The sequence below is a fragment of the Drosophila kikkawai genome, chromosome 2L, assembly GCF_030179895.1.
Source record: "Drosophila kikkawai strain 14028-0561.14 chromosome 2L, DkikHiC1v2, whole genome shotgun sequence".
NCBI lineage: Eukaryota > Metazoa > Arthropoda > Insecta > Diptera > Drosophilidae > Drosophila > Drosophila kikkawai.
In genome coordinates, this window is record NC_091728.1 from 4354272 (window position 1) to 4376243 (window position 21972).

Genomic DNA, 21972 nt, shown 5'->3' on the forward strand with positions numbered 1-21972 from the left:
GCCTGTTTCAACAATCACCGAATAAAAGATTTTCGATTCCATTTTATTTACAAAAAATTAATTTATTTGTTTGCATTTAACTTGGTTTGTATAGTTTATGATTTTTCCGTTTGTTTACTGACATCAAATCATAAAAATAAGCGTACTTGTATATTTTTAAAATTAAATGCATAATTTTAAAATAGTTATTGCTTTTAAAAACTACAAATAAAACATAAATACATTATTTTAATATTTTTTTTTTTTGCTTTTCTTTTAGTTGTTGTTTTTTGTTGGTTTTCTGTTTTCATTCCAGCCTTAAATCGTATGAACACTTAATTGATATTTATACCTACAACTAATCATAATAATAATAATAATAATAATAATTTCCTACTGTGCGTCGTTCTTGCCGTGTGAATGTACATTGCATAACATATCTAAGCCGTTCAAAGAAGTATTACACTTATATAATAATATATTATATGCGTTTCAGTTTACGGTTATTTCTTGTTTCTTTCTTTATATACGTATATGTACAGGATTTATTTGCTTAGCAAATTATGGCAGATTAGTCTAAATTAAAAAAAATTATTACATTGATAAATTGTTTATAATTTTGTGTTCTTCTCTTCAATTCATGTATAAGTAGTATTCTCTTTTATTCATCAAATGCCATATAATTCTCTTGTTGTCACTCCATTTTAGCTGTGGACTTGTTGTCTTGTGTGTTTTGTGTTTGTTTTCATGGTTAGTTTGGTTAATTGTCGAATGTAAATGCAAATGCAGGGCTCAAGCATTAGTCGGTTTAGTGTGTCCAGATATAAGTTGCTTTTCCCTCGACTTAAAGGCTAATTTTAGTGGATTAGTCAAGTGCTTTTGCTTTGCGCTGTTTTTTTAGTTTAGTTTTGTTAATCAAGCTCTTGGTGACTGATTAATGATTGATGATTGACTGTCGATAACATTTGTGGTTTTCTGTTTTGTTGTTTGATTCATTTTCAGGGCTTCCACCCCAAAAAGAGATTGAATATTGCTCAAAAGTAGTTCATTCTGCTAAAATCTATGCATATGTAGGTGTATGTGTGTGTGTGTGTGTGTGTGTAGTTTACATTTAAAATTATATTTCTGATTTTCGATAAATACACAAAAAATTTAAATAATAAACTGAGCAAATTGGGAAATTAAAGAACGCGATTTGGGAGAAACAAAAGTAGGCGCGCGCGCAGAAAATTTCAAATAAAATATGTTTTTTGTTTTTGTTTTTAGCATAGAAATTAGGCAACTAACTAAATAACTTTTCACTTAACAAAAATAATTTAAATATAAGAAACACTTAACGTAGAGACTGTTTGGGCGGGTGTGTTATGATTGAGAGAGAGAGGGAGGGAGGTGACCGCCTCAGCGATGGCCTCTGCTGCTACTGCAGCTGGTCGCAGCAATGGTGTTGTTGCTGGCGCCACTCCTGGCCACTGTCTCGTCACCATCATCGCCGAGATACTCGTCGGGCTTGTGACTAGAGGCGGGAGGCGTAAGCAGATTCTCTGGGGCGCGCAACGCGGTGGCCGGGGAGGCCTGGGTGCGGGCTCGAATGGCTTGGGCTGCATCCTGGGCCATCAGCACCTCGTCCTGAAAGATGAAATGAAACAAAATCAAATTAGAATAAAGTATATCGACGGAAAATATCAGGATATTAGGCTTAATTGGCGCTTTCAGATACTTACATACATATCCATGGTGGTGGTGTGCGTCTGGATAATGTGCGAGTCATCAGTGACAATGTTGGGACAGATATGGCCCAAGCCAAACTTGTTGCTGACCTGCTCGTTCTGCTCGTTCAGCTGCAGATACGTGGCCTTCTGGGAGATGACCCGGAAGAAGGGCTCCATCCAGCGGGCGCAGGGCTGAATCACCTGCCAATCCAAGCCAGAACAGCGCAGAGCGGCCTCACTATAAATAATACTTGGTTAGAAATAAACTCATTAGACAAAAAACTACTTTTAAACTCACCGACTGAATGTATGACTGATGGCCGCTGCTGCCAGCACCGAGTACGAGTAGTTGGCCATGCCCACATCCAGGGTGCACAGGTCCAGCAGCTGCGAGGTCTGCACAAACTCAAAGCCAGAGAACTGCGGGTAGATGAAGGCATCGTCAGCCTCCGCCGACTTCTGCCTGCCAATGTGGGCGAACGAGGCCGGTGTGCGATTGTTGACATTCAGCTGCATATAGACGCCTAGCCAGCCGGTGATGGTGATGGGGCTAATGTCCCAGTCGAGGGCCTGCAGCAGGATCTTTTCATGGTTGAGTATGTCCTGCTCCGTGCAGGCGCCGTCCGTCACGTAGGCAAACTCCCCGATCTTGGGCGGATAGATCTCCTCCACCTTGGCGGCCACAAACAAACAGGTGATGCCGATCAGCTGCAAATGGGTCTTCTGCACCTTGTGCGCCACGTGCAGATAGCGATCCAAGTAGTCGACGGCCAGGTAGAAGGTCTCCCGGTGCAGCTTGTACACCTCGCAGACCTCGATCAGCCAGTCCAGGAGGATGGCGCGCATGCGTGGCTGCAGTCCAGGATGCTGCTCCAGCATGTAGACGCAGCGCAAACGCGAATCCTGCTCATCCCGCTGGCACATCAGACGCCATACATCCGCCGCGTTGGCCCAAGCCAAGGCGGGTAGTGGGCACTGGCGCAGGGCGGTCTCCACTGCCGGCGACATACAGCTGAAGGCCGCCGAATCCGAGTCCACCGCCTTGATAGGCATCATGGTCAACGGGCACGGAGGCTGCTGTGGCTGTACAGATTGCTTCTGGTTCTGTTGGAGGCCAGGAGTACGCTCTCCATTAACCGCCTGCTGCTGGCTGCAGCCCGAGGAAGCTGGCGAAACGGTGGACGAGTTGATCTCCTCGTCATCGTCATCGTCCTCCTCCTCGTCGTACGAGTAATCCTCGCAGCTGTCGTCCAATAGGTCATCGTCCTCGTGCTGCTCCACACGCGAACTGTTGTTGACTGTTTCCACTGCTGTGTCCACGCCGGCATAACGCACCATGACTGGCGCCTGCTTGGCACCGCGATCCGGACTCGGCGGACTGTCCGGGCTGTCCGGCAGCGGACTGTGTGGCGGCTGCTCCGGCAACTCCTCGGCCGGTGAGCTGCGTATGCTGAGCAGTTCCTGGATGTGCTGGCCATCGGCCGAGACCACGGGCGAGGTATAGACCGAGGAGGCCACTGACGATAGATTGCTGCCCTGATCGCTGCCATAGAGAGCGGGCAATCGCTGTTGACGCTTAGCCGATGGTGGCTCAAAGCCGAGTTCGGGATCCTGCAAGCGCAAGGAAAATATGGGTTTTAGAAAGGGAATTTAAGTATCTAAAAAGTATAAATGTAGGCTAAAAATTTTCTTATATTTTAAAGAAATAAAACCAATCATTACCATTTCAATAAATTTGCGCTTCTGTTCCAACTTCATAGTAACATGAACAGCACAATGAAAATGATATATGAGTCAGTAAACGGGATCACACAAAGTGGCGGTGGATTAAGGACGTGTCTCGAATATAATTAGCCAAGAAGGAGCCGCCGTCGAGGAGAAATTTATGTGGGCACGCCTGTCAAAATTCTTAATCCTTAATAGATGGACCGCTAGCACCCGCACAAAATGTGAGCCAGAGAGAGATTGCACACACAAAAGATCAAGGACTCGGGATCAGTCTTGGCATATATAGAGGTATAACAATAACACTTTGGTTGGTTTTTCTCGTGGGAGCGGGTTTAGTTTCGTTATCCTGTCTTCTTTGAATTGCACTTTTGCCTGAATGTTTCGAGTATTCAGTAGCAGCAGTCTTTGGTTAAAATTTATTGGCTTGTTTGTTTCTTCTTTGGTTTAAATAATTGTACAAAGTGATATTTGGTTATAACATTTTTGGCTTTTTGTCGTTTGTTTTTGGTTTGTTTTTTGTTATTTCGTTTGGCTGTGGTTCTAGTTGTTGCTGTTTTTGTTGGCAAATCCGGTTCTTAAATTAGTTCTTTGCACTCAATTTCAGTCTTTACTTCTCAGCTACTTGATCTCGACTTGGCAACGAATCAACATTTATAGAATTTTGTTATTCACTCCGCTCTTGGCTTGCTCGAGTACCAATCGCGTTGACGTTCGCTGTGCAACTGAGCTGGCTGTGCTCCGTTCCAGATCGCCGATCCCCGAACCCCGATCCCCGATCGTCGTTATCCTTGTCTGCCGAATGCAACGGTCTCGAATAGGGGTTGCTTTTCCCCCGACAGACGTTGCAACACGACGACAGCGGTAAAAACAGGATCGCTGGCAGGCAGCTTGCTGTCTCTTTTTGCTGCTCTGGCATTTGCTCAGGGGTAGTTCCCGGAGATCTGGTCGATCTGGTATCCGGACTTCTTGAGACGCTGTCGTTGTTGTTTTTGCATTGCATTTTTCGCCTTTGGGTGTTTATCAGCCCAACAACAAATCCCCCCGACCCCGATCCTTTTCACAATTATTTTTTGTCAACATTTCTGTGTGCGTGTCCTCAGGTAGACAAGACGTTCGGAAAAATCACTACCTTAGGTAGGTAGTGTGTGTATATGAATTATTCCTGCTAGTACTTTGGCCAGCGGCTGCATTAAAATCGCCTTCTTGCATCTTGGAGGCAAAGTTCTCTAATAAATTATCTTTTGGCATGAATCTGAGATTGTGGTGTGGTGTGGGGCGGGCCGAAAGCCAAATGTAGAGCGAGCCTAATGAAACCTTCGGCCCAGACTCCTCTGCTGAATCGCAAGATTACAGCACGAGTGACAGAGAGAGAGAGAGAGAAAAGGAATGAAGTTGAAACGAAAAATGCAAACAATTGAAATCCTTGACCATTGTTCTCGCAGACAGATGATGGAAAACAGAAGCCAAGATCAGAAAGTCCATAAAGTAAGAAAAAATGTATACAATATGGTATGCTACGCTACGAGATTGCATTATCCAACAGAAAACTGCACTTAATACCCTATGGAGACAGTGGTGCCCAAAGCCCTGACTTGGGAGTCACTTAATTTCTCAGCCTGTTCTTCTTTTCTTGTTGATCATTCAATTGTAGGGCTCATTTATTCAGATTCAATAACTTTTCAAACTTTTATTTTTCTTTCTTTTATTTATTTATTTAACGACTACTGCAATTGATCTTTGCTTTTGATATAAAAGGTATGCAAGTCGTATAAAGTCGTGACATTTATCAAATTTCGCACATATCAAAACTGGATGCATTTTCGTCAATTCCTTAACTGACAATCTCACACGTCATAAAAGCTTAACAATAATGTGTGGCAAACATCCCTCCTCCTTCATAGGGGACATATTCTCATTAAAGATTTTCACATAATTTGTTGCGTAAAAATGAGGGAAAATTTTACGATATTTATGTGACAATTTTAATTGCCTGAGTAGGTTTGCCTTCCCGCCAGACAAGGGAGGAATAGAGCTTCCCTCCACGGAAACCAAGTAAATAAATTTTTGGCATCAAGACAGGAAGAAGGTCCAAGAAGACGCATGACAAATTTAATTTCTTATTCTTCTGGCCAACAACCCTGGCAGTGCCTAAGCAGATGATGTAGGTAAGAGAGAATGGCAATCGCAGAGCATGAACACGAAAATGGACATGGATATGGACACATGTCAAGGCACCCAGATGCAATGCAATTAAAATCAAAGCGTGCAATGGCCTAAGAAGCCATGGTCCACACACAATGGCCGGGCATTCCTCTAGCCTTATTACTTCACTTTTTTCTTTACTTTTTGGTGCGTGGACATTGCATCTGCCAGAGGGATTTGGTCAAGCGTTAAGGAATCGAAAGAAAACTGCCATTTCGCTTTATGAGATGACGGATTCCGGCGAGTAAGTGAGTGAGTGAATGGGAGTGTGAGAAATTAGTGAACTGTAAAGTGGGCTGGAATCTGGACCAGGGCGAGAGAGGGTTGCATCCCAAGTTTAACAAGGGTTAAACTGGGTTGTTGCCCTTAAGCCGCCTCAAGGATTTGGGCCCAAGTCCAGGCAGTCGAGGAGCAGCTGCAGCAAATCTCGGTCTTCTCAGCCCACAAGACACCCAAACATCTCTCGAGATCTCGCTGGGAGGGAGCAGATGATGCAATGCCTCAAGTTATGGGTACATACAAAGCAGTCAAGAAGCGATTGTTATGCGACATCAACCTCAACAATATCCTGCTGCTGCCCCATTGTGAATGCTGTCGTCTCTTTCTGACAGTCCATAACCATCTCTCTCTCTCTCTCTCGTTGTCCCCTCACACTCTATAAAGTCCTGCGCTTATGTGTCGTAATCTTCGACTGCCGCCGTCTGCTCGAAACCGAAACACCTTTAGTTTTCAGACCCCGGCGTGGGTCCAGGTGTAACTTTTTTTTCGCCGTTGTCGTGTAATATGCTGCATTGTTGTTTCGTTTTATTTTCCTTTCTTTCTTGCCTTCCTCTTCCCCCGCCAGGGTCTTTTGATAACATTTAATTTATTTTTTCTATGGCGTCCTTTGATAATTGTTAATATTTTCTCCATTCAGTTGAGGGGAGCATGGAATTAAAAGGAATTATCTTAGGGGATAAGAGGCAAGTTCCTGGAACTTCTGAAGCTTCAATCAACATCACAGCTGACAAATTTCTATTTCCTTAATGATCGTCAGAAACTAGCTCATGTCCTGACCACTCTCGAGACCCATTCGCTGCTCTCCTTTTAATAAATGATATGCAAACAACATGCCAGCAGACAAATCCCAGAAGGACAATAACAAACACTCATATTTCCTAGCAGCGCCACTGACCCTCGGTCAGTTCGGAAGGGGTTAATCCAACACAATCCTTTCGCGGTCACTTGGCTGAATTTTTCATTAGGGAAATAAAAATGTAGACAACTCTCGGACATGTAATTAATCATTAAATTGGTAAGATCCATGACCAAGCGAATTAAGGCATAACCCAAGGCTGGAAACTGGAGGAGGGTAAGTGGACAAGGGACAAACCGCGAATGAATTTCGGATGCGAAAAATGTAAATGATAAATTAGATGATATACAATTTCATGTCCTTGATAGGGATTCTTTAAGGTAAATCATAAAAGAGTTATACTCTGTTTGAACAATTTGGCAAACTGATAACTAAACTAAGCTCATATAATATATACACATCTGATATCTATGGGTTTTTATTTTATCTAAACAAACATTAGAATTATTTTATATATTCAACTATTTTAAAAGCTTGTAATGCTAAACAATCCCGGCCTTATCTCTTGTTTACCATCAGCTAAATTAGATCCGATTTGAAATTATACAAAATCTTTGAATTACAAAACAAGAGCTGTCCCACGTCGGGATGCACAATCTGGGAAACTCTGGAAAACTGAATTTCTATTTCCCACAATCTGATGAAACTGACTTGACAGAAATCAAGCCCCGCACTTGATTGCACCGCCAAGGATCCTGGACTTACCCTTTGAAAGCAACTCGCTCCAGGACTGTTTCGGGATAAAAGAAACAAAGAAGTTTCTCAGTTTCAAACTAAAAAGGGGAAAACTTTCAGCGATTTCATGCTTGCCATGTAAAAAATACAAAAAAAAAAAGAAAGAAAAAGGGTTTACATTACACTGACAAATTGGTAAAATAATACCATAATTTTGAACCTTGTGCCAGCAGCAAAACAAATATTGTATAATATTTCAAGACCGCATTCCGCAGGAGCAGCAGCAACAGCAGCAGCATTATGCGTGTCCCGAAAACAGATGACACTGGGCGCTGCTGCAAGGAGCCGAGCCGGATGATTTGCATAAAAGTTTAACGGAAATCTAATGAGCAGAAGCCGGAGCTAGAGGCATTTGCATAAGGATAACATGTCCTGAAACGGGGTAGCAAAATGCAACCGGGTCGGAAACCATTTTTTATGGGATGGCGCGCTCACAACTTCTTTCGGGCAGAAGCAAATGTCGTCTCGATGAATATTTAATTAGGGAAGACGACCGAGAAACTCCCGGCCCAGTGATCCTTGAAAAGGATAAGGCGTTGCACAACCCCTCCATTCTCGTTCGTGTCTGCGGTTTCGGCTCTGTCCCATTCCGGTAGCCGTCGATCCCTTTGCCATCCCGATTCCCAACTCCCAACTCCCGATCCCGATCCCGTCTTGATCTAGTTCCTCTGCCTCAAGCTAACCTATAACTATCGCAATTTCAAATTCTTCCTTAACGGACATTTGCGCCTTGACTTTCTGTTTCTGGCGCTGGAAAACCCACCCCTGGCGAGCGGGAGACGTCCGACTCCGGCTCAAGGTGTGCGCGCATGCGCAACGCCGCCGTCTGTCCTTGGTCGCCTTTGTCCTGCCGTGCATATGCTCAGCAAACAGCCAAGACCCTTCGGAATTCTTACCCAACAACATACGTCTGACAAGGGGGGCAAAACTTTACCTTGCCGTACATTTTTTTCGTATGAAAATGACATTTGTTTGGCAGGGAAGTAAGCGCGGAAATATTGCAAAAACAGAAAAACAACCCAAACTCAATGGCAAAAAAACACACACACAAGACTTGCTTTGTGAGTCGAAACTACAGATACCCTTGAAAGGGGAGATTTGATTTTATGGAATATATATTTTATTTTTAATATAAGAAGTTGTAGAAGAGCCTTGAAGTCAAATTTGAATAAGTTTATACAAGAAAAAACATTTCTATAAAAAGTATTCATTTATTACTATACTATATTCTCTAGTTACCCTCTAGGGTATCAAAACTACATTATTTTCTGCAAGTTCATTTCTCCCTTTAATATTTCATTTCGCACTGAAAGAAATCCTTTGCACCAACACAGCTGCGCGTCGTCACAGGGAGAAGAAACCATTGTTTCCCCGCTTTGATTGCAGCTACTTGAGAGACGATATTCTGACTCTCGAGGCAGAGCAGCAGGAGGAACTACCGTTTTCCAAGGATGCGCTGCTGCTAAATGAGCCTTTTCGGTAAGTAGCGTTTATTTTTGGGCTCATCCTTGGATTGTTCGAGAGCAGAAGTACTACGTGCCCAATGGCTTATTTGGCCAGCGAACTCAAATGAGGTTCGGCAGGCAAACCAAAACGAATGGAAGCCATGAAAGGGCTAGACAATCAAATAAAAGATCGATCTCCAAAACAAATATCAGATGGTGCTATTTGAAGAGATCAATGAAAACAAACTAGGAAGTCTGAGAAAGTAAGATAAAGGGAAAAAAGGAGTCTTTTCCCCAAGTTTGTAGTAAACAATAAAATAAGTAAAAATCCTTGCAACCTAATGACAAGAAAGAAAGATCAATATCCTGCAAAACATAGCATACTTTTAGGGGCAGGTGTCACGCCTCTTTCTATGGAAATCAAATCAAAATCTTCAACTCTTTTATATTGTATTAAATAATTTTATAAGCTTATATTTCAATCAATGAAGATAACTGATCGTCACCCCAAAACTGAGATCCAGATACCCTTATAAAAAATTAATAAAACCAAAGATTAAATCCATTTGAAATGCCCAACTAAAGTCCAAAGGCTTATTTAAGGCCCCAAAACATTTATTTTGCAACTAAGTAGCTTTGATCATCGTCTGGCAAGATCGTTTGGGTCATTGCCTCTCTTCTACTCTCTATCTCTCTTGGCGTTTCCTTGATAAGATTGCGAATACTCAACGAGGTCACATGCCCACCAATGATAATGCAACTTCATTCATAAAACTTATCGCATACAAACACAGACATTTGAACAGCGGATTTGCGTAGAAAACTCACCTTAGCATCATCATTTGAATCGCTCGTTAAACGCCGTTTACGTTTATTGCCATTGGAAGTTGTGGCCGCGGATGGTGAAAAGTTCTGGTTATCACAAGAGCACATCTCGACTCCTTTCTTAGTGGCCGCCACAGTTCCCGGTTGCTGATGCTGGTGCTGAGCGGATGAAGAAACCGATGATGCGGTGCTGGCAGCTGAAGCAACTGACGACGATAGGATTGGACTACTACTACTGCTGCTGCTGCTGCTGACGACGACGACAATGTTGCTGCTGGCTAGGCTTTCATTGGGCTCAGTGCTGCTGGTAGAAGAGACACTGAAACAAAGAGAAAGTAAATCAAATTAACAGTGGTTTTAGAGGGTTTTAAATAACCTAAAATTATAAACTTTAGTTAAGTAAGAAATATAACTAAAGATCAAATAAATATAGACAAAAATTGGAATTAAAATAATAAAGTTTTCAAAAGTATCTTTACTAATTTAATAATCAAACTGATAAGACATATTAAATCACTATCTGTTTTAGGCTTTCAAGTAAAATGTTTCAACCTAAACCACTGTGCGAATTCCCGGGAAACGGCTGAGAATTGCTATTTGAAATTTCTCCTCATTTGCGAAATAGAGAAATTCAATATGCCACGGAGGCAAGCAGCAAATCAAATAGGGGCGTTCGTTTTAAAATAGATACAAACGAAATGAAACATAAATTCATTGAATTTTGACACGGCATTCGGAGGAATCGCGATGCGAGGCTCGAGATTAAGGCGCCCAGCGGATACATTAATATTTAACATCCGGGAAATTGAAATCGAGATGACTGATCGGGAGGGAAATAAGATCGCGAGGGTTCGCCAAGGAAAGCCTTTCCTCTCCTCTAACTGAAAGATTGAGCAAAATTGGCAAATTTGCATGCACATTATGCATAATGCATTAGAGGCTGGCAATAACGGAACGAATAGAGTTTCCCTCCTTGAACGGAGGCAGATGTTTCATCCTCGTCTCAAGTGCCGCCTAGCCAGGGAACTGCACTTCAAAGCAATTCGATGCGCGAATTTTTGCAATTTGAGCAAGGAGCAAGCAAAGGAACGGAAAGAAAACCGATTGTAACCCTTCTTTGGCAAAAGGGGATAAAAAACTAAAAAGGCCTGCCGCTCACACATCATTTTCAAATGCCAAGCCATTGGGATCGCAGCCTCCTGTTTTGATCCTTGCCCCGGCGGGCCCTGCACTATCGATCGCGTTTAATGGTTTAATGAACAAGAAAAAGTAACCACGTTGTAAATTACGAGGAAATGAAATCGCTTAAAAATGAGTTATGGCGAGAGAAATGTCTCAGCAGCCAACGGAGAAAGGACTAATGGAGCGTACGTGCTCGCTGCCTTAAAGTTTTTTTTTCTTTTCTTTCCTTTCCCGCTTTCCCATCCTTTCCCTTCATTTCTTTTCGCCGCTGCTCGGGGTCAGGGTTCCTGCTCATGTCCGCGGCTAAAGGTTCAAACTGAAATTTGTCATTTCGAGGTGAAAGTTTCCTTTCAAGAAGAAACCTGGTCTCTGTGCGGTTTCCCCCTTTACTTGGGTTGTTTCTAAATCCCGAATCCCTGTAGGTAGCACTGGGCTTGGGGTGATATGATAAGGGGAAACCTTCGCTAGACCGTGGTAGTGTGTAGTTCCAGGAATATGTGGTCCAAACTATCGAAGGATCGATCTTTCTCACATGATAAATTATATCAAACTGTGAGCCAAGGATTAGGATTTACTGATTTATTAGTTCAGTTCAAAAACACAAACTAATGTTAAGAGATGGTTCCTAAGCATTTAGTGATAGGGAGAAAATTATGGAAATCGGTTGAGATAGGACCAAATATAGTGTTTTAATAAGCTTCCCTTTCCATTTTCATAAATTCCGTTATAGATGGCACTGAAATAGTTTCGCAACACATACCAATAATTATGTCGCACACATGTTGACCACGAAATATGTCCATAAAATGGACTATCACTTAAGTGATCGGTCGGCAGTGGGTGCTGCTGATGATGATAATGATGTAGAATGCTAAGGGGACGCAACTGACATAACCAAATGACTGGGCAATTATGCAATTATGGTCATGCGCAGGCACCCACGAGCAAAAAAAAAAACAGTAAGGAAAAAACATAGGAGAGGGCGAGTGAAACATATTAAACTCAATTAATTTCTGTCCACCAGGACATTTTGCCTGAAAAAGCCACAGAAAGTGCTCGGCAATGACAACATCATCAACCCATGCAACCCCCTTCAAGCAACCCTCTCCAGGGGTACTCCGAACTGACCAGAACCGACCCACAACTAAACACTTTTCTAATGACATTTCGCGCGCAATTATTTACTAATCACACGCAGGACATTCGGACCCACAAGCGAGTCCTGTGAAGGTATGCAGAGTGTAGAGGAATGCGACACTTGGTTATCAACACCTAGGAGCCATCTGTTTCGGGCCAGGAGAGGCAGAACTTTTCCGAAATTGACAGTGAAAATGCATTTTAGATTATCGCACTTGAGTAGAAACAGTAGGATCCCAAAGGTTATAGCTCCTGCGGGTCTTTCCCGGGGGGTATTCGGGCATAACCAGTTGGGCCCTGTCACTTTATAATTACGAAATAGCTATTAGATAAACATCACTTTTGGTTAGGAGAATTAAAGAGACCCGATGGTGGAGACACTACCAGGATAGTTGGTGGTAAAAAGGAAGTCGATCGGATGTCGCCACAGGAAGTCGCGCAGCGGCATCAAAATTTTGTATTAGACAGTCGCCTTTTTGGCTTTCATGTGGGGTGTTAATTAGTTTGGCCAAGTCAAAGGAGGAAACTGTAGTCACGAAAATGTGTGTTGATGGGAAAAGGAAATGAAGGAGGCTAGGGAAAACATGCAGGTTGCTGAAAAGAAACTATAACACGTTCCAGCTTAAATTCGTGTATATAATTTGCTTGGTTTTTATAACAAATATTTTCTGAAACACTGAAATCATAGAGATATTTACAAGTAAAAAGGATTTACAAGAAATTTGTTATTCTTTATATGCAAAAATTGGTAATATCTTTATTGCTTTTAAATAGTTTTACAATAGCTTTTTTTGGTATAATGTTTACCTAGAGAAGTAAAATGTATTAATCAATTACTACATAGTAAATAAAAGGTCTAAATTATTTAAAGTAAAATATAATAATTATATCACTTACCTCTTGGTATCCACACCCATAATTGTACGGCCTTGAGAAGCCGTTGAGGTTTTTTAGTCTTGAAGTCTAAGTAGAATGCTCACGAAAAGCACTATAGTTTTTGTGAAATTAAAATTATATAAAGAATCTGCAAAGAAAAATTACAAAATATTAATTAAATTAAGAAAAAAGTCGTTGTAACAATGAATAATTGAAATCAAAATTGCTTTCCACCAAATGCCCAGGATATGGTCATCACATGTGTTTCGTTCTTTAGTTTTTACGACTTGACATAACCTATCAACAGTTAGTCCCGCATTATCTTTATGGGTCCTTGCAGGAGAAAAACAACATATGATCCTTAAGGGCAGCAGAGACTAGAGCTCGCACACACAGCATGTGGTCGCAGGGAGTTTTCCCAGTTTTTCTTTCATTTTTCGAAAACCCAAAACAAATTTGTTTACGTGAGTTTTTCTTGAAAAACAATACTCATGTACGAGAACTTTTTTTTTTTGCTTTTAGCAACACAAACGTAAAGTAAATATTTTCCAATGGGTGCAAAGATATTCAAATTACGGGACCTCAGTTTTGTGTAGGGGATGCCTGGTGTTGGGTCATCTAGGACAGGTAGACATGGGATGGTCATTTTTTCTTATTATAATCGAATTTCCACGAGTCTCGATTGATGCCTTCTGCTACAGCTGCCCTACTCCCCAGCTCCTTTGAGTTTCCTTTACACTCGAAGAAATATAATATGGTAAAATATTGTATTTTTAGGGAATATTGAAAATAAAAAAATTATTTGACATCTTGAATCAAAGAAAATTGAAATATCTATAAGTGCATCTCTTGAAGCCTCTTTGATGATATTTATTTAAAAATATTGTATGACCTAGACTGGTTATTTTTTGACAGTGTACGAGTGTCAGGTGCTTGGTGGATTCGGCGCATGCGCAACGTCAACCATTTCCAGTGGTTTATACAACGCTTAATTATATCGAGGAGTCGGATCCCGTCGCCCGTAGATCCCCGTAGATGCACCTGTTGTGGCTAGAGAGTTGATCGTTGGCCTTCTGTTACAGCTCGGATGCGGGCAGGTGAGTACTGGAGAGGGCCAGAGAGCGGCAGCTGCTCGGGGACCTACCCCACACCTTAAAGGATTCTCGGCTTTTGTGTCTCTGCATCGCGCTGCTGTAACTTCAATTGACTTCCCCCTCGCTAATTGTATCCTGTCGCGTTTCCTTGCCCCTCCCTCCTGCTTGCCTATACTTCCTTCATTTATTTTCCTTTTTTTATTCTATTTCCCTTTCTTTTCAGTCAACTGTGTGACATATGGGCCTGGCGTTATATTCGCCACGATTTATGTACCTCCCTTTGGTCTGCCATTCAGTTCGACACCTTTTTCCTACCCCATAAACGAATGCTTTTTAGTTAACGACTTCTTTCTCTTGCTTTCTTATTCTTATGCAACGAATAGACCTTTTATTTTTCTCTCTATTTTCGCTTGCTTTTCTCGGGTTTTCCCATGCACAATATTTTGCTTTTTCCAACCATCATTTTCACACTAATTGCGGATATGCCTTCTAATTAATTGGGTTCTCTCTTCTTTCCCAAAGTTGTTTCAGAGGATTTTCTTTCATTTTCAACCCTCATGGGCTATTCTAGTTGTTTTTAAAAAGGTGAAAAAAGAAGGTATACTAAAGAAGAGCTCAAAAGATCTGCAAAATATCTTTTGTCTAATACATCTTCTAGAAATAATGTGCAATAGAACTCAAATACATATGTATTCTCATGTAAATAGGGTTAATATAGATTGAGATCAACCCTGAAGATCAAAAATAGATGAGCGAACCTTTAATGTTTCTAAATCAAATTAAAGAATATTAGAAAACAGAGCTCCGTCTTTCTTAATAGATCCCAGATCCCTTATCTTAAATTTAAACTAATCAATTACAAGAATACTTAAGAAAGTAAATCCCGAGAAAGAAGAGGAAAGAACATCTCTTCTAGCAGTTGACAGAGGTAAACAGCAAACAAATGACTTTATTAAGGGATAACGTCAAAGCATCTTGTCTAAATACCTCCGACTAACATGGATAAAGGACTAACTAATTGCATGAACTGCCCACACGCAGGCTGTGCACTCGAGCAACCCAAAAGGAACCTGCACAGCTTCCTCTAATGAAGATTAAGTGAAGAGCGCTGCGAGTTCCGAAGAATTCCGCGGCGACAGGTATACAAATATGAATAATGCCGGCAAATCGAGCGGATGGTCGTGAGGGGAAAATATCTCGAGAGCCAGGCCAGGCTTCCCAGGGCTTCCTCTCAGCGCCTAATTATGAAACGATGCATGACCAAATCTGTATACCTGGCCGGGGTCCAAGGTCATTCAAGCACAAGCGTGAACGGATTTAACTGGAAACTGGAGGATTTTCGGCAAAATCCGAGGGCTCCTCCGGCGAATGTTGTATTTGTTTTGTGCGGAAGATTTCCCACAGGGAAATGGACCAGAAGGAAGCTGAAATACTAATACAGACTCTGCTCTCGAAATGCAATGCAACTTGAGGCAATGCAAAGAAGAATGCGCAAAGGAGAGCGCAAAAAAACAAAATATGTATGTATCTGTGTATCCGTATCTGTATATAGGGAGGAAAACAGGTCTCGAGTTATCCGGGGGCCCTCTTGAGACGCCTTCTGTCCTCCGTCCTCTGTCCGTCTGGGCCCTGCGATTTTTGTGCGTCCTTTTTTCGGGTCGGCCAAGTGTGTGCGAGTTACATTTTGGGCTGTGCACATGCGATACACGATGAGATACATTCCAGAGATACTCGAGATAAATGCACATTGCATCTTGGTGTGGGTAACTGCTGCGTTGTCAATGCCAATGCCGCTCTGCTTCCCCCCCCCTGCCTTTTTGTTGTTGTGGTTTGGCTACATCTCTGCAATTAGTTGGAAGTCCAAGTGCCGACGACTGGGAATCCGATTCCAACCAAAAAGACATGCTCGAATTTTTATACCAAAAGATACCCCGTAAAGCGAACATCAAGAAGTCGAAAGATTATGTTTTTAAACTAAGAAGAATCCAGTATTTGGGGTATAAAACAATGTTGCATATCTTAGGGGGTTAAAATGATCAAATTTTTAACTTTAACTACTATAAACATTGATATTTATCGGCACAATAACAAGCAAGTTAATCTTGGGGATGATATATAATTAAAAAAATATGTTTCCTTAAGTTTTAAATTTCTCAAGAATTAATTATCAAAGCGGATATACCCAAAAAAGGCTGACAACTTTCGAAATCACTTCAATTCCTCCCTAGAATTTTCTTAATTTTGTTATGGGCGAATTTAAACATTAGTATACAAGTTTTTAGAGCTACTTAAGTTTAAGCCATTTTTGAAAAGCTTTTTCGTTTTGTATAATATAATCTAAGGGACTTGATATACCCTGCTTTCGTAAAAGTAAGAGGAACAGAAATCGAAAACAGGAAAGTCGATCTCTTTGAGGTCTTCTCCTGTATGTATATGCATCTGTATCTGTGTATCTGAGTATCTATGTGTAAGTGTATCTTCGTATCTGTGCGTCTGGCATCCGAAGAGCGCCGTCTGGGCAACGGCGTGTGAAAGTAAAGCAAGGAAAGGGACTGCGAGGAGAGCGAATCAAAGTTCTTGAATGGAGCGACGGCGGCGGCGGCGTTCCAGTTCCAGGAATCGACGGCCTTGAAGTAGCCGTTAGGACACCGAGGCGCGCTCAATTGACTATTTAGTTTATATTTAGCAGCGTCTAAAAGGATGCCCACTGGCGGCTCAAGTGGCCTGCGTCCTGTCCTGCACACCCCTTCCAATCACCCTCTCCTCCCCCAACTCTCCTGGCCGGACTAGACGACTATCCTTTGTTTGCCTGGGAATAACTGGAAACTGTTTATCATTGTTGTTTCTGCTTCGTTGCCGTCGCAGGGCTTCTTTTGATTTCCACTTCGACGGCGACTCTGGAGCGGATCTTCGTCTGCTGGAAGATCTCCTTGGAGAGCGACAAAAATGCGGCATAAATTTCGATAAACGTATAGACAATAAATAAAATGCCTATATGCTCCCATTTAGGTACGAGGAGGCACTCAGTAGTCACAACTCATCCTTGGATAGCTTGTAATATCTGGCCAGGCATTCCGCACTTGTAATTGAGAAATATTTTTGGTATTTTACCAGGAATTCGGGTTAATATGGGCAGGTGATATGTGTGACTACAAAGGATGAGGAGGATCTTGTATATGATGAGAAAATATTAGAAATGACTCTTTGCTTCCCAATATCATCTACAAATCCTTTTGAAGACCTGCCGCTGGCCAAGGTGGGAGTAAGCACTTGATTGGGACAAGTGTTGGTCAAGCCTCCACCGAAAAAAGAAAGGGAAAAGGTGTTGGCCAGGATTTAAATAGTTTGTGTATACCCGAAATGTTTGCTTGGGGAAAACAAATGGAACCAGGTTTTGGAAACCTTTTCAAAGATAAATTTGTGAAAAAGGTATGTAGAAATGTTGGAAAAGTGAATTTAAAAAAATATACAAGCAACATTTTTTTTATATTTTTGAAACGAGTTACAAAAACAAAATTCACATACCGATGCTGGAAGATTTTGGTTAGCTTTGCTCGGATTTTGTTTTCTCTGAAATCAAATACATATATCTAACATTTTCTGTACATATGTAAGCAACGACCATTCATTGACCTTCATGTATCTTAACTTATTTTATTATTTCATAAAATAATAACTTTATATAGTTTTCACAATGTATGTTCATATCTTTCGGTGGGCAAGATCTTTTCAAAGGCTAATTAAAAGCCAAATTTCGGCAATCATGACATAATCCAACACGAAACACAAAACAATTAAATATACAAAAACCAACCCCATCAACAATTTGCCACCCACCCCCGCAATCCGCCCCTCTACACATTCAACAAGTTTTTAGCGGCGCAAAAAGCAAAGACGCAAAAAAGCTTGCCAAAAAGAATGCGAAAAAGCGCGCAAAAAAAACACAAAAAACGAGTAGAAAGTAGAAGCGGCGAAAAAAAAAGACAACAACTAAAGAAATTGTAGCAGGTAAATGGAAGTAGAAGAAGAGCTGACAAGAGGCGGTGGCAAAGAGGGAGTGGGCGAAGGAGAAGCAACAGCAAAGCAAAGCACAGAGAAATATCAATGAACTCCATTCTTGACTCTGCCCCGCTCTATCTCGCTCCCACCTCATAAGTATGTACATAGAGTTACTACCAACGTTTTTTGCGCCACTTTTGACATAATTCTGTTTCTCTGCCCGCTTTGATCGCTGCTTCTTCGCCGTCTTCGTCAAGTTTTCAGAAGGTTCCAAGTTTTGCGTTGAACTTTTCCCGCCGTCGCTGCGGCAGCGACAGATCTGCCGCAGTCAACAGTGGCAGCGCTGCCCAAAAGGTTTTTGTTTGTTGTTGCTGCAGCTCGCACACACACACACATATTCAAGCTGGAGAATGGTGAAAGACGTAGGGGAAAAAGGCCGACTCGCTGGTGTTCTGATTGGAATAGAACGGAAGAGCACGCTTCTCGGTGTGCGTGTGTGCACGACAAAGAGAAAGACAGAGAGAGAGAGAGAGAGAGCGCTCTTAGTGGGAGAGCGGCTCCCAGTGTGTGTCATTGGAGGAGCGTATATAAATGAAATGAGCATGGGGGAAAGAATGGAGAAGCACAAAGTGGCGCGAATTAGGCGTTTGGGCTGGCGCAGTTTGGTTTTACCGCCCAAAATCTATGCGAATGGCGGGAAAGTGCAATTCGGGCGGGAGAAAGATTAGAAAGTTGTCCCCCCTCCTCGGGCGCTGCGCCGCGAAGAACAGCAAGCTTTTGCCACCGCCACACTTTTCGGCAATTGGACTGCATTTATCCATCTCCCCAGTAGACGAGAAACCAGTTCACTGAACTCGATATTCCAACTTGGACTCGTAATGACCTTCTTATTAGGATATTGCCAGCACTTTTCGTAATGGCCATCTGATTAGGATCATCGCCAGCTCTTTTGGGCTCTGAAACGAGGTCCAACTGCACATCCGGGAATTCCAATCAGAATCCAACGGTTAAATACCCTAGCGTGTCAATTTTCTTATGAGCCTGCTCTTCGCCAGAATGTATTGTATTTGTAGCAAAAAATGCAAAGACACGACGACAACCGCACGCAGCCCTCTCTCCCACATTCCCCCGCACGTACCGACCACTCACACACTCTCCCCTCTCTGCACACACACGAACACTTGTCACACACTCGCGTCATAGGTTTTTTTTTTCACTGCTTCCACACTTTTTTTTACCGTAGAATTGGGTGGAATTGTGCAATTCTTTTACCTTTGAACAGATAATCGATGTTGGGAAAAGGCGTTAGTTGGTTTTCCAACGGATTCCAAATAGATTGAACCGATTTTTCGCCGTCGTCGTCGTCGTCACACGCCGGCCACGAAAACTTCACGAGCGACGGCAGCAGAGTGATCCCCCAAATTGGTGGAACTGCTGCCTGTCGCTGGCGCTGCTGCTTGTTCTCCGCTCTGCCGGCTGCGACGTCGACTGCGGCGAGTGTGCAAGAGGAACGCGCCAAAACAAGCTGATCAGAAGCGCCAAAAACTGCAACAACCACACGGCGGCCGAGTGTTGTAGTTGTTGGTAGCTCAACTGACATTTCCAGAGGGAGAGCGCGGCAGAGCGGCGGAGAGAATGAGAGCGGACGATTCTCCCGCGCGAAGCAGCCGCACAAAGCGAAGGAATGCGTAGGGAAGAGCGAGAGGGAGAGCTAACTCCGCTGGTGGCAGGCTTCGCATTTTATTGAATGGAGTCTGCAATTGGAGCCTGCCATAAAAAAAATGGGGACGCCAGCCACCAGACTCCAATTGGATGGGGGTAAACTGTTAAACAGCTGACAGCGCTGCCAGCAGGGCGGAAAAAGAACGGTTTAAGATCGAAGTTTACAAAAAGTAATAATAAAATAATTATTAAAAATTGTTTACTAAATTTCTCAACCTGACAAAAACAAAATATTTTGGTAGAAAGTTTAAAATTCAATTACTAAAACCAATCAACAACGGCTTAATGCACAACTTAATTCATAGAAGACTTTACCAATAATACCGCAAGGAATCAAGCAAATTTTCCAAAAAATTTAGTACCTTAAAAATCCTTCAATATTTAATTAATTATCATAATTAAGAACTTGCCAAGATATAACCTGCAAAAACACATGATCGCCGCTCTTTCTGATACCTAGGTGGCAGCTCTGCCCGACACCCAAACAAACCCCTGCTACTTTGTTGTTGTCATCGATTACGATTTCATCGTTTTTGGCACCAACTTTGAACGCCTGCCAGGCCGCTAAATTGACTAAAGCCCCAACCGAATCTATATGCAATGGAAAGCGGAAAACCCACAGAATCAGATTCTGCAATGAAACCAAAAATCAGGATAGAAATGGGGAAAATAGGAACATTCTAAGTTGGCGATTTCCCGCGCGCGGGAATGCCGCGCTGCTGACAGAGCACTGACAGCTGAGGCCGAGTTGCGCGCGCAGAGCCGAGGTGGGAGAGCGGCGAGAAAGAGCGAATGAGCGAGATTAAGAGAGCGAACGGCGGCAGAGGAAAAAAATAAAAACGTGAGGCAGCGACGTCGACGTTTTTTCACTGGTAGAATGTGGAATAAAGGGCACGAAAAAACGTTAAAACCAACGGAATCCGTTGGGGAATCCAGTGATCTGCACCTGCTCCCGCACCCGCCCCGCGGCTGGCTGCCAGGTGGCGATCACTCACCTGCTCCTGGGCTCCACTCCACGGAACAGCACGGCCTATAGCAAACACACGCGGCTCGGATCTCAGACTGGGGATGATGATGAAAAAAAATTGCACACACCGCCGCGCCGCGCACATACACCAGCACACACAGCCACGTCCGTCCGCAGTTTCGGTTTTCGGCAGCTTAACCTCCGGCAAGTCAAGGCCAGATCGCAGGGAGTTCTTTATGTCTGTCTGCGGATCAAATGCCCGTGGTCCGGACTCCGGAGTGGTTTTTGGCCGTTTTCAGAGACTCGAACGAAATATTGGCGACGTGCTGCGACAAGAGAGAGCGAGATCGATTGAGCGAGGCCCAGCACTTCCCACTATATCTGGCGTGTTTCAAAACCTAAATATAACGATACTTTTTGCCCAAATATCGAAATCGCGATATTTTTGTCTGAACTTCAAAGTAAAATGTCAAAACAAAGTTTTACATGCTTGGGGTCGAATTCTCGTGTAGAATGTAAAAGTCTATACCGACGATCTGGCACTTTTGGTCGCTGGGACCGAAAAGTCTGGCACTTTTGGTCGCTGGGACCGAAAAGTCTGGCAACGCTGGACGGCGCTGCCAGACTTTTCGGTCCCAGCGACCAAAAGTGCCAGACTTTTCGGTCCCAGCGACCAAAAGTGCCAGATCACCTGGAGAAATGTCGATGCTATCATCAAAATTTGCTGGGGTTGCCAGATCTCTCGCTCGTGTGCATGGTGGTAAACTTGGCTAGTAAAGGAGGCGCGCAGTTTAAATTGGAAAGCGGTTACAGCACATTGTTAAATTATTCTTATTAAATTATATTTTTATATTTTTCAGCTTCACTGCACATATATTTAAAACACTTTTTTCTGTAATTTGCAATAAAAGCAAGATCGCCGAATATATTATATTTTTTTTAACGTTTTTTCTGATTTTAAGACTGCGACATACATATTTATTTTAAAAAGTTTTGAAAATGTAAATTTTAAGAATTCTTTTAATTTGTTTTTTTTTTTAACATATTTTTCACTTTTTGTATTAAACAATTTTTGAATTGCCTATCATCATGATGGTCATAATTATTTTTAACCGAATCTTTTATTTTATATTTAATTGATTTGTTGTTATTATGGCAGGACCTTTATAAAATTGCAACTTATTCAAGTAAGTTTATTCAATAAATGCCATAACTTTATTTGAAAAACACATACACA

General features: G+C 42.3%; 1 protein-coding gene across 2 annotated transcripts; it reads right to left on the reverse strand.

Moving 5' to 3' along the window:
- Window positions 1-36: 36 nt before the first annotated feature.
- CycE (cyclin E) lies at window positions 37-21115 on the reverse strand. Of its 2 annotated transcripts, none has more exons than XM_017168486.3 (6): window positions 20764-21115; window positions 12975-13101; window positions 9762-10077; window positions 1987-3299; window positions 1701-1926; window positions 37-1605 (listed from the first exon to the last, which is right to left on the reverse strand). In XM_017168486.3, the coding sequence occupies exons 2-6, from the start codon at window positions 12992-12994 to the stop codon at window positions 1378-1380; spliced, it is 2103 nt and encodes a 700-aa protein (XP_017023975.1). In that variant the 5' UTR covers window positions 12995-13101; window positions 20764-21115; the 3' UTR covers window positions 37-1377. The 2 variants fall into 2 exon arrangements, with proteins under 2 accessions (XP_017023975.1, XP_017023976.1); XM_017168487.3 differs by lacking the exon at window positions 20764-21115 and adding an exon at window positions 19319-19473.
- Between the last annotated feature and the right edge of the window lie 857 nt (window positions 21116-21972).

Coding starts and splice junctions, on each gene's coding strand:
- CycE (XM_017168486.3), bottom strand. CDS start 12,994: ATGGGTGTGGATACCAAGAG. Junction 3,300..9,761: donor ATTCAAATGATGATGCTAAG/GTGAGTTTTCTA, acceptor TTGCGCTTGCAG/GATCCCGAACTCGGCTTTGA. Junction 1,606..1,700: donor CCACCACCATGGATATGTAT/GTAAGTATCTGA, acceptor TTCATCTTTCAG/GACGAGGTGCTGATGGCCCA.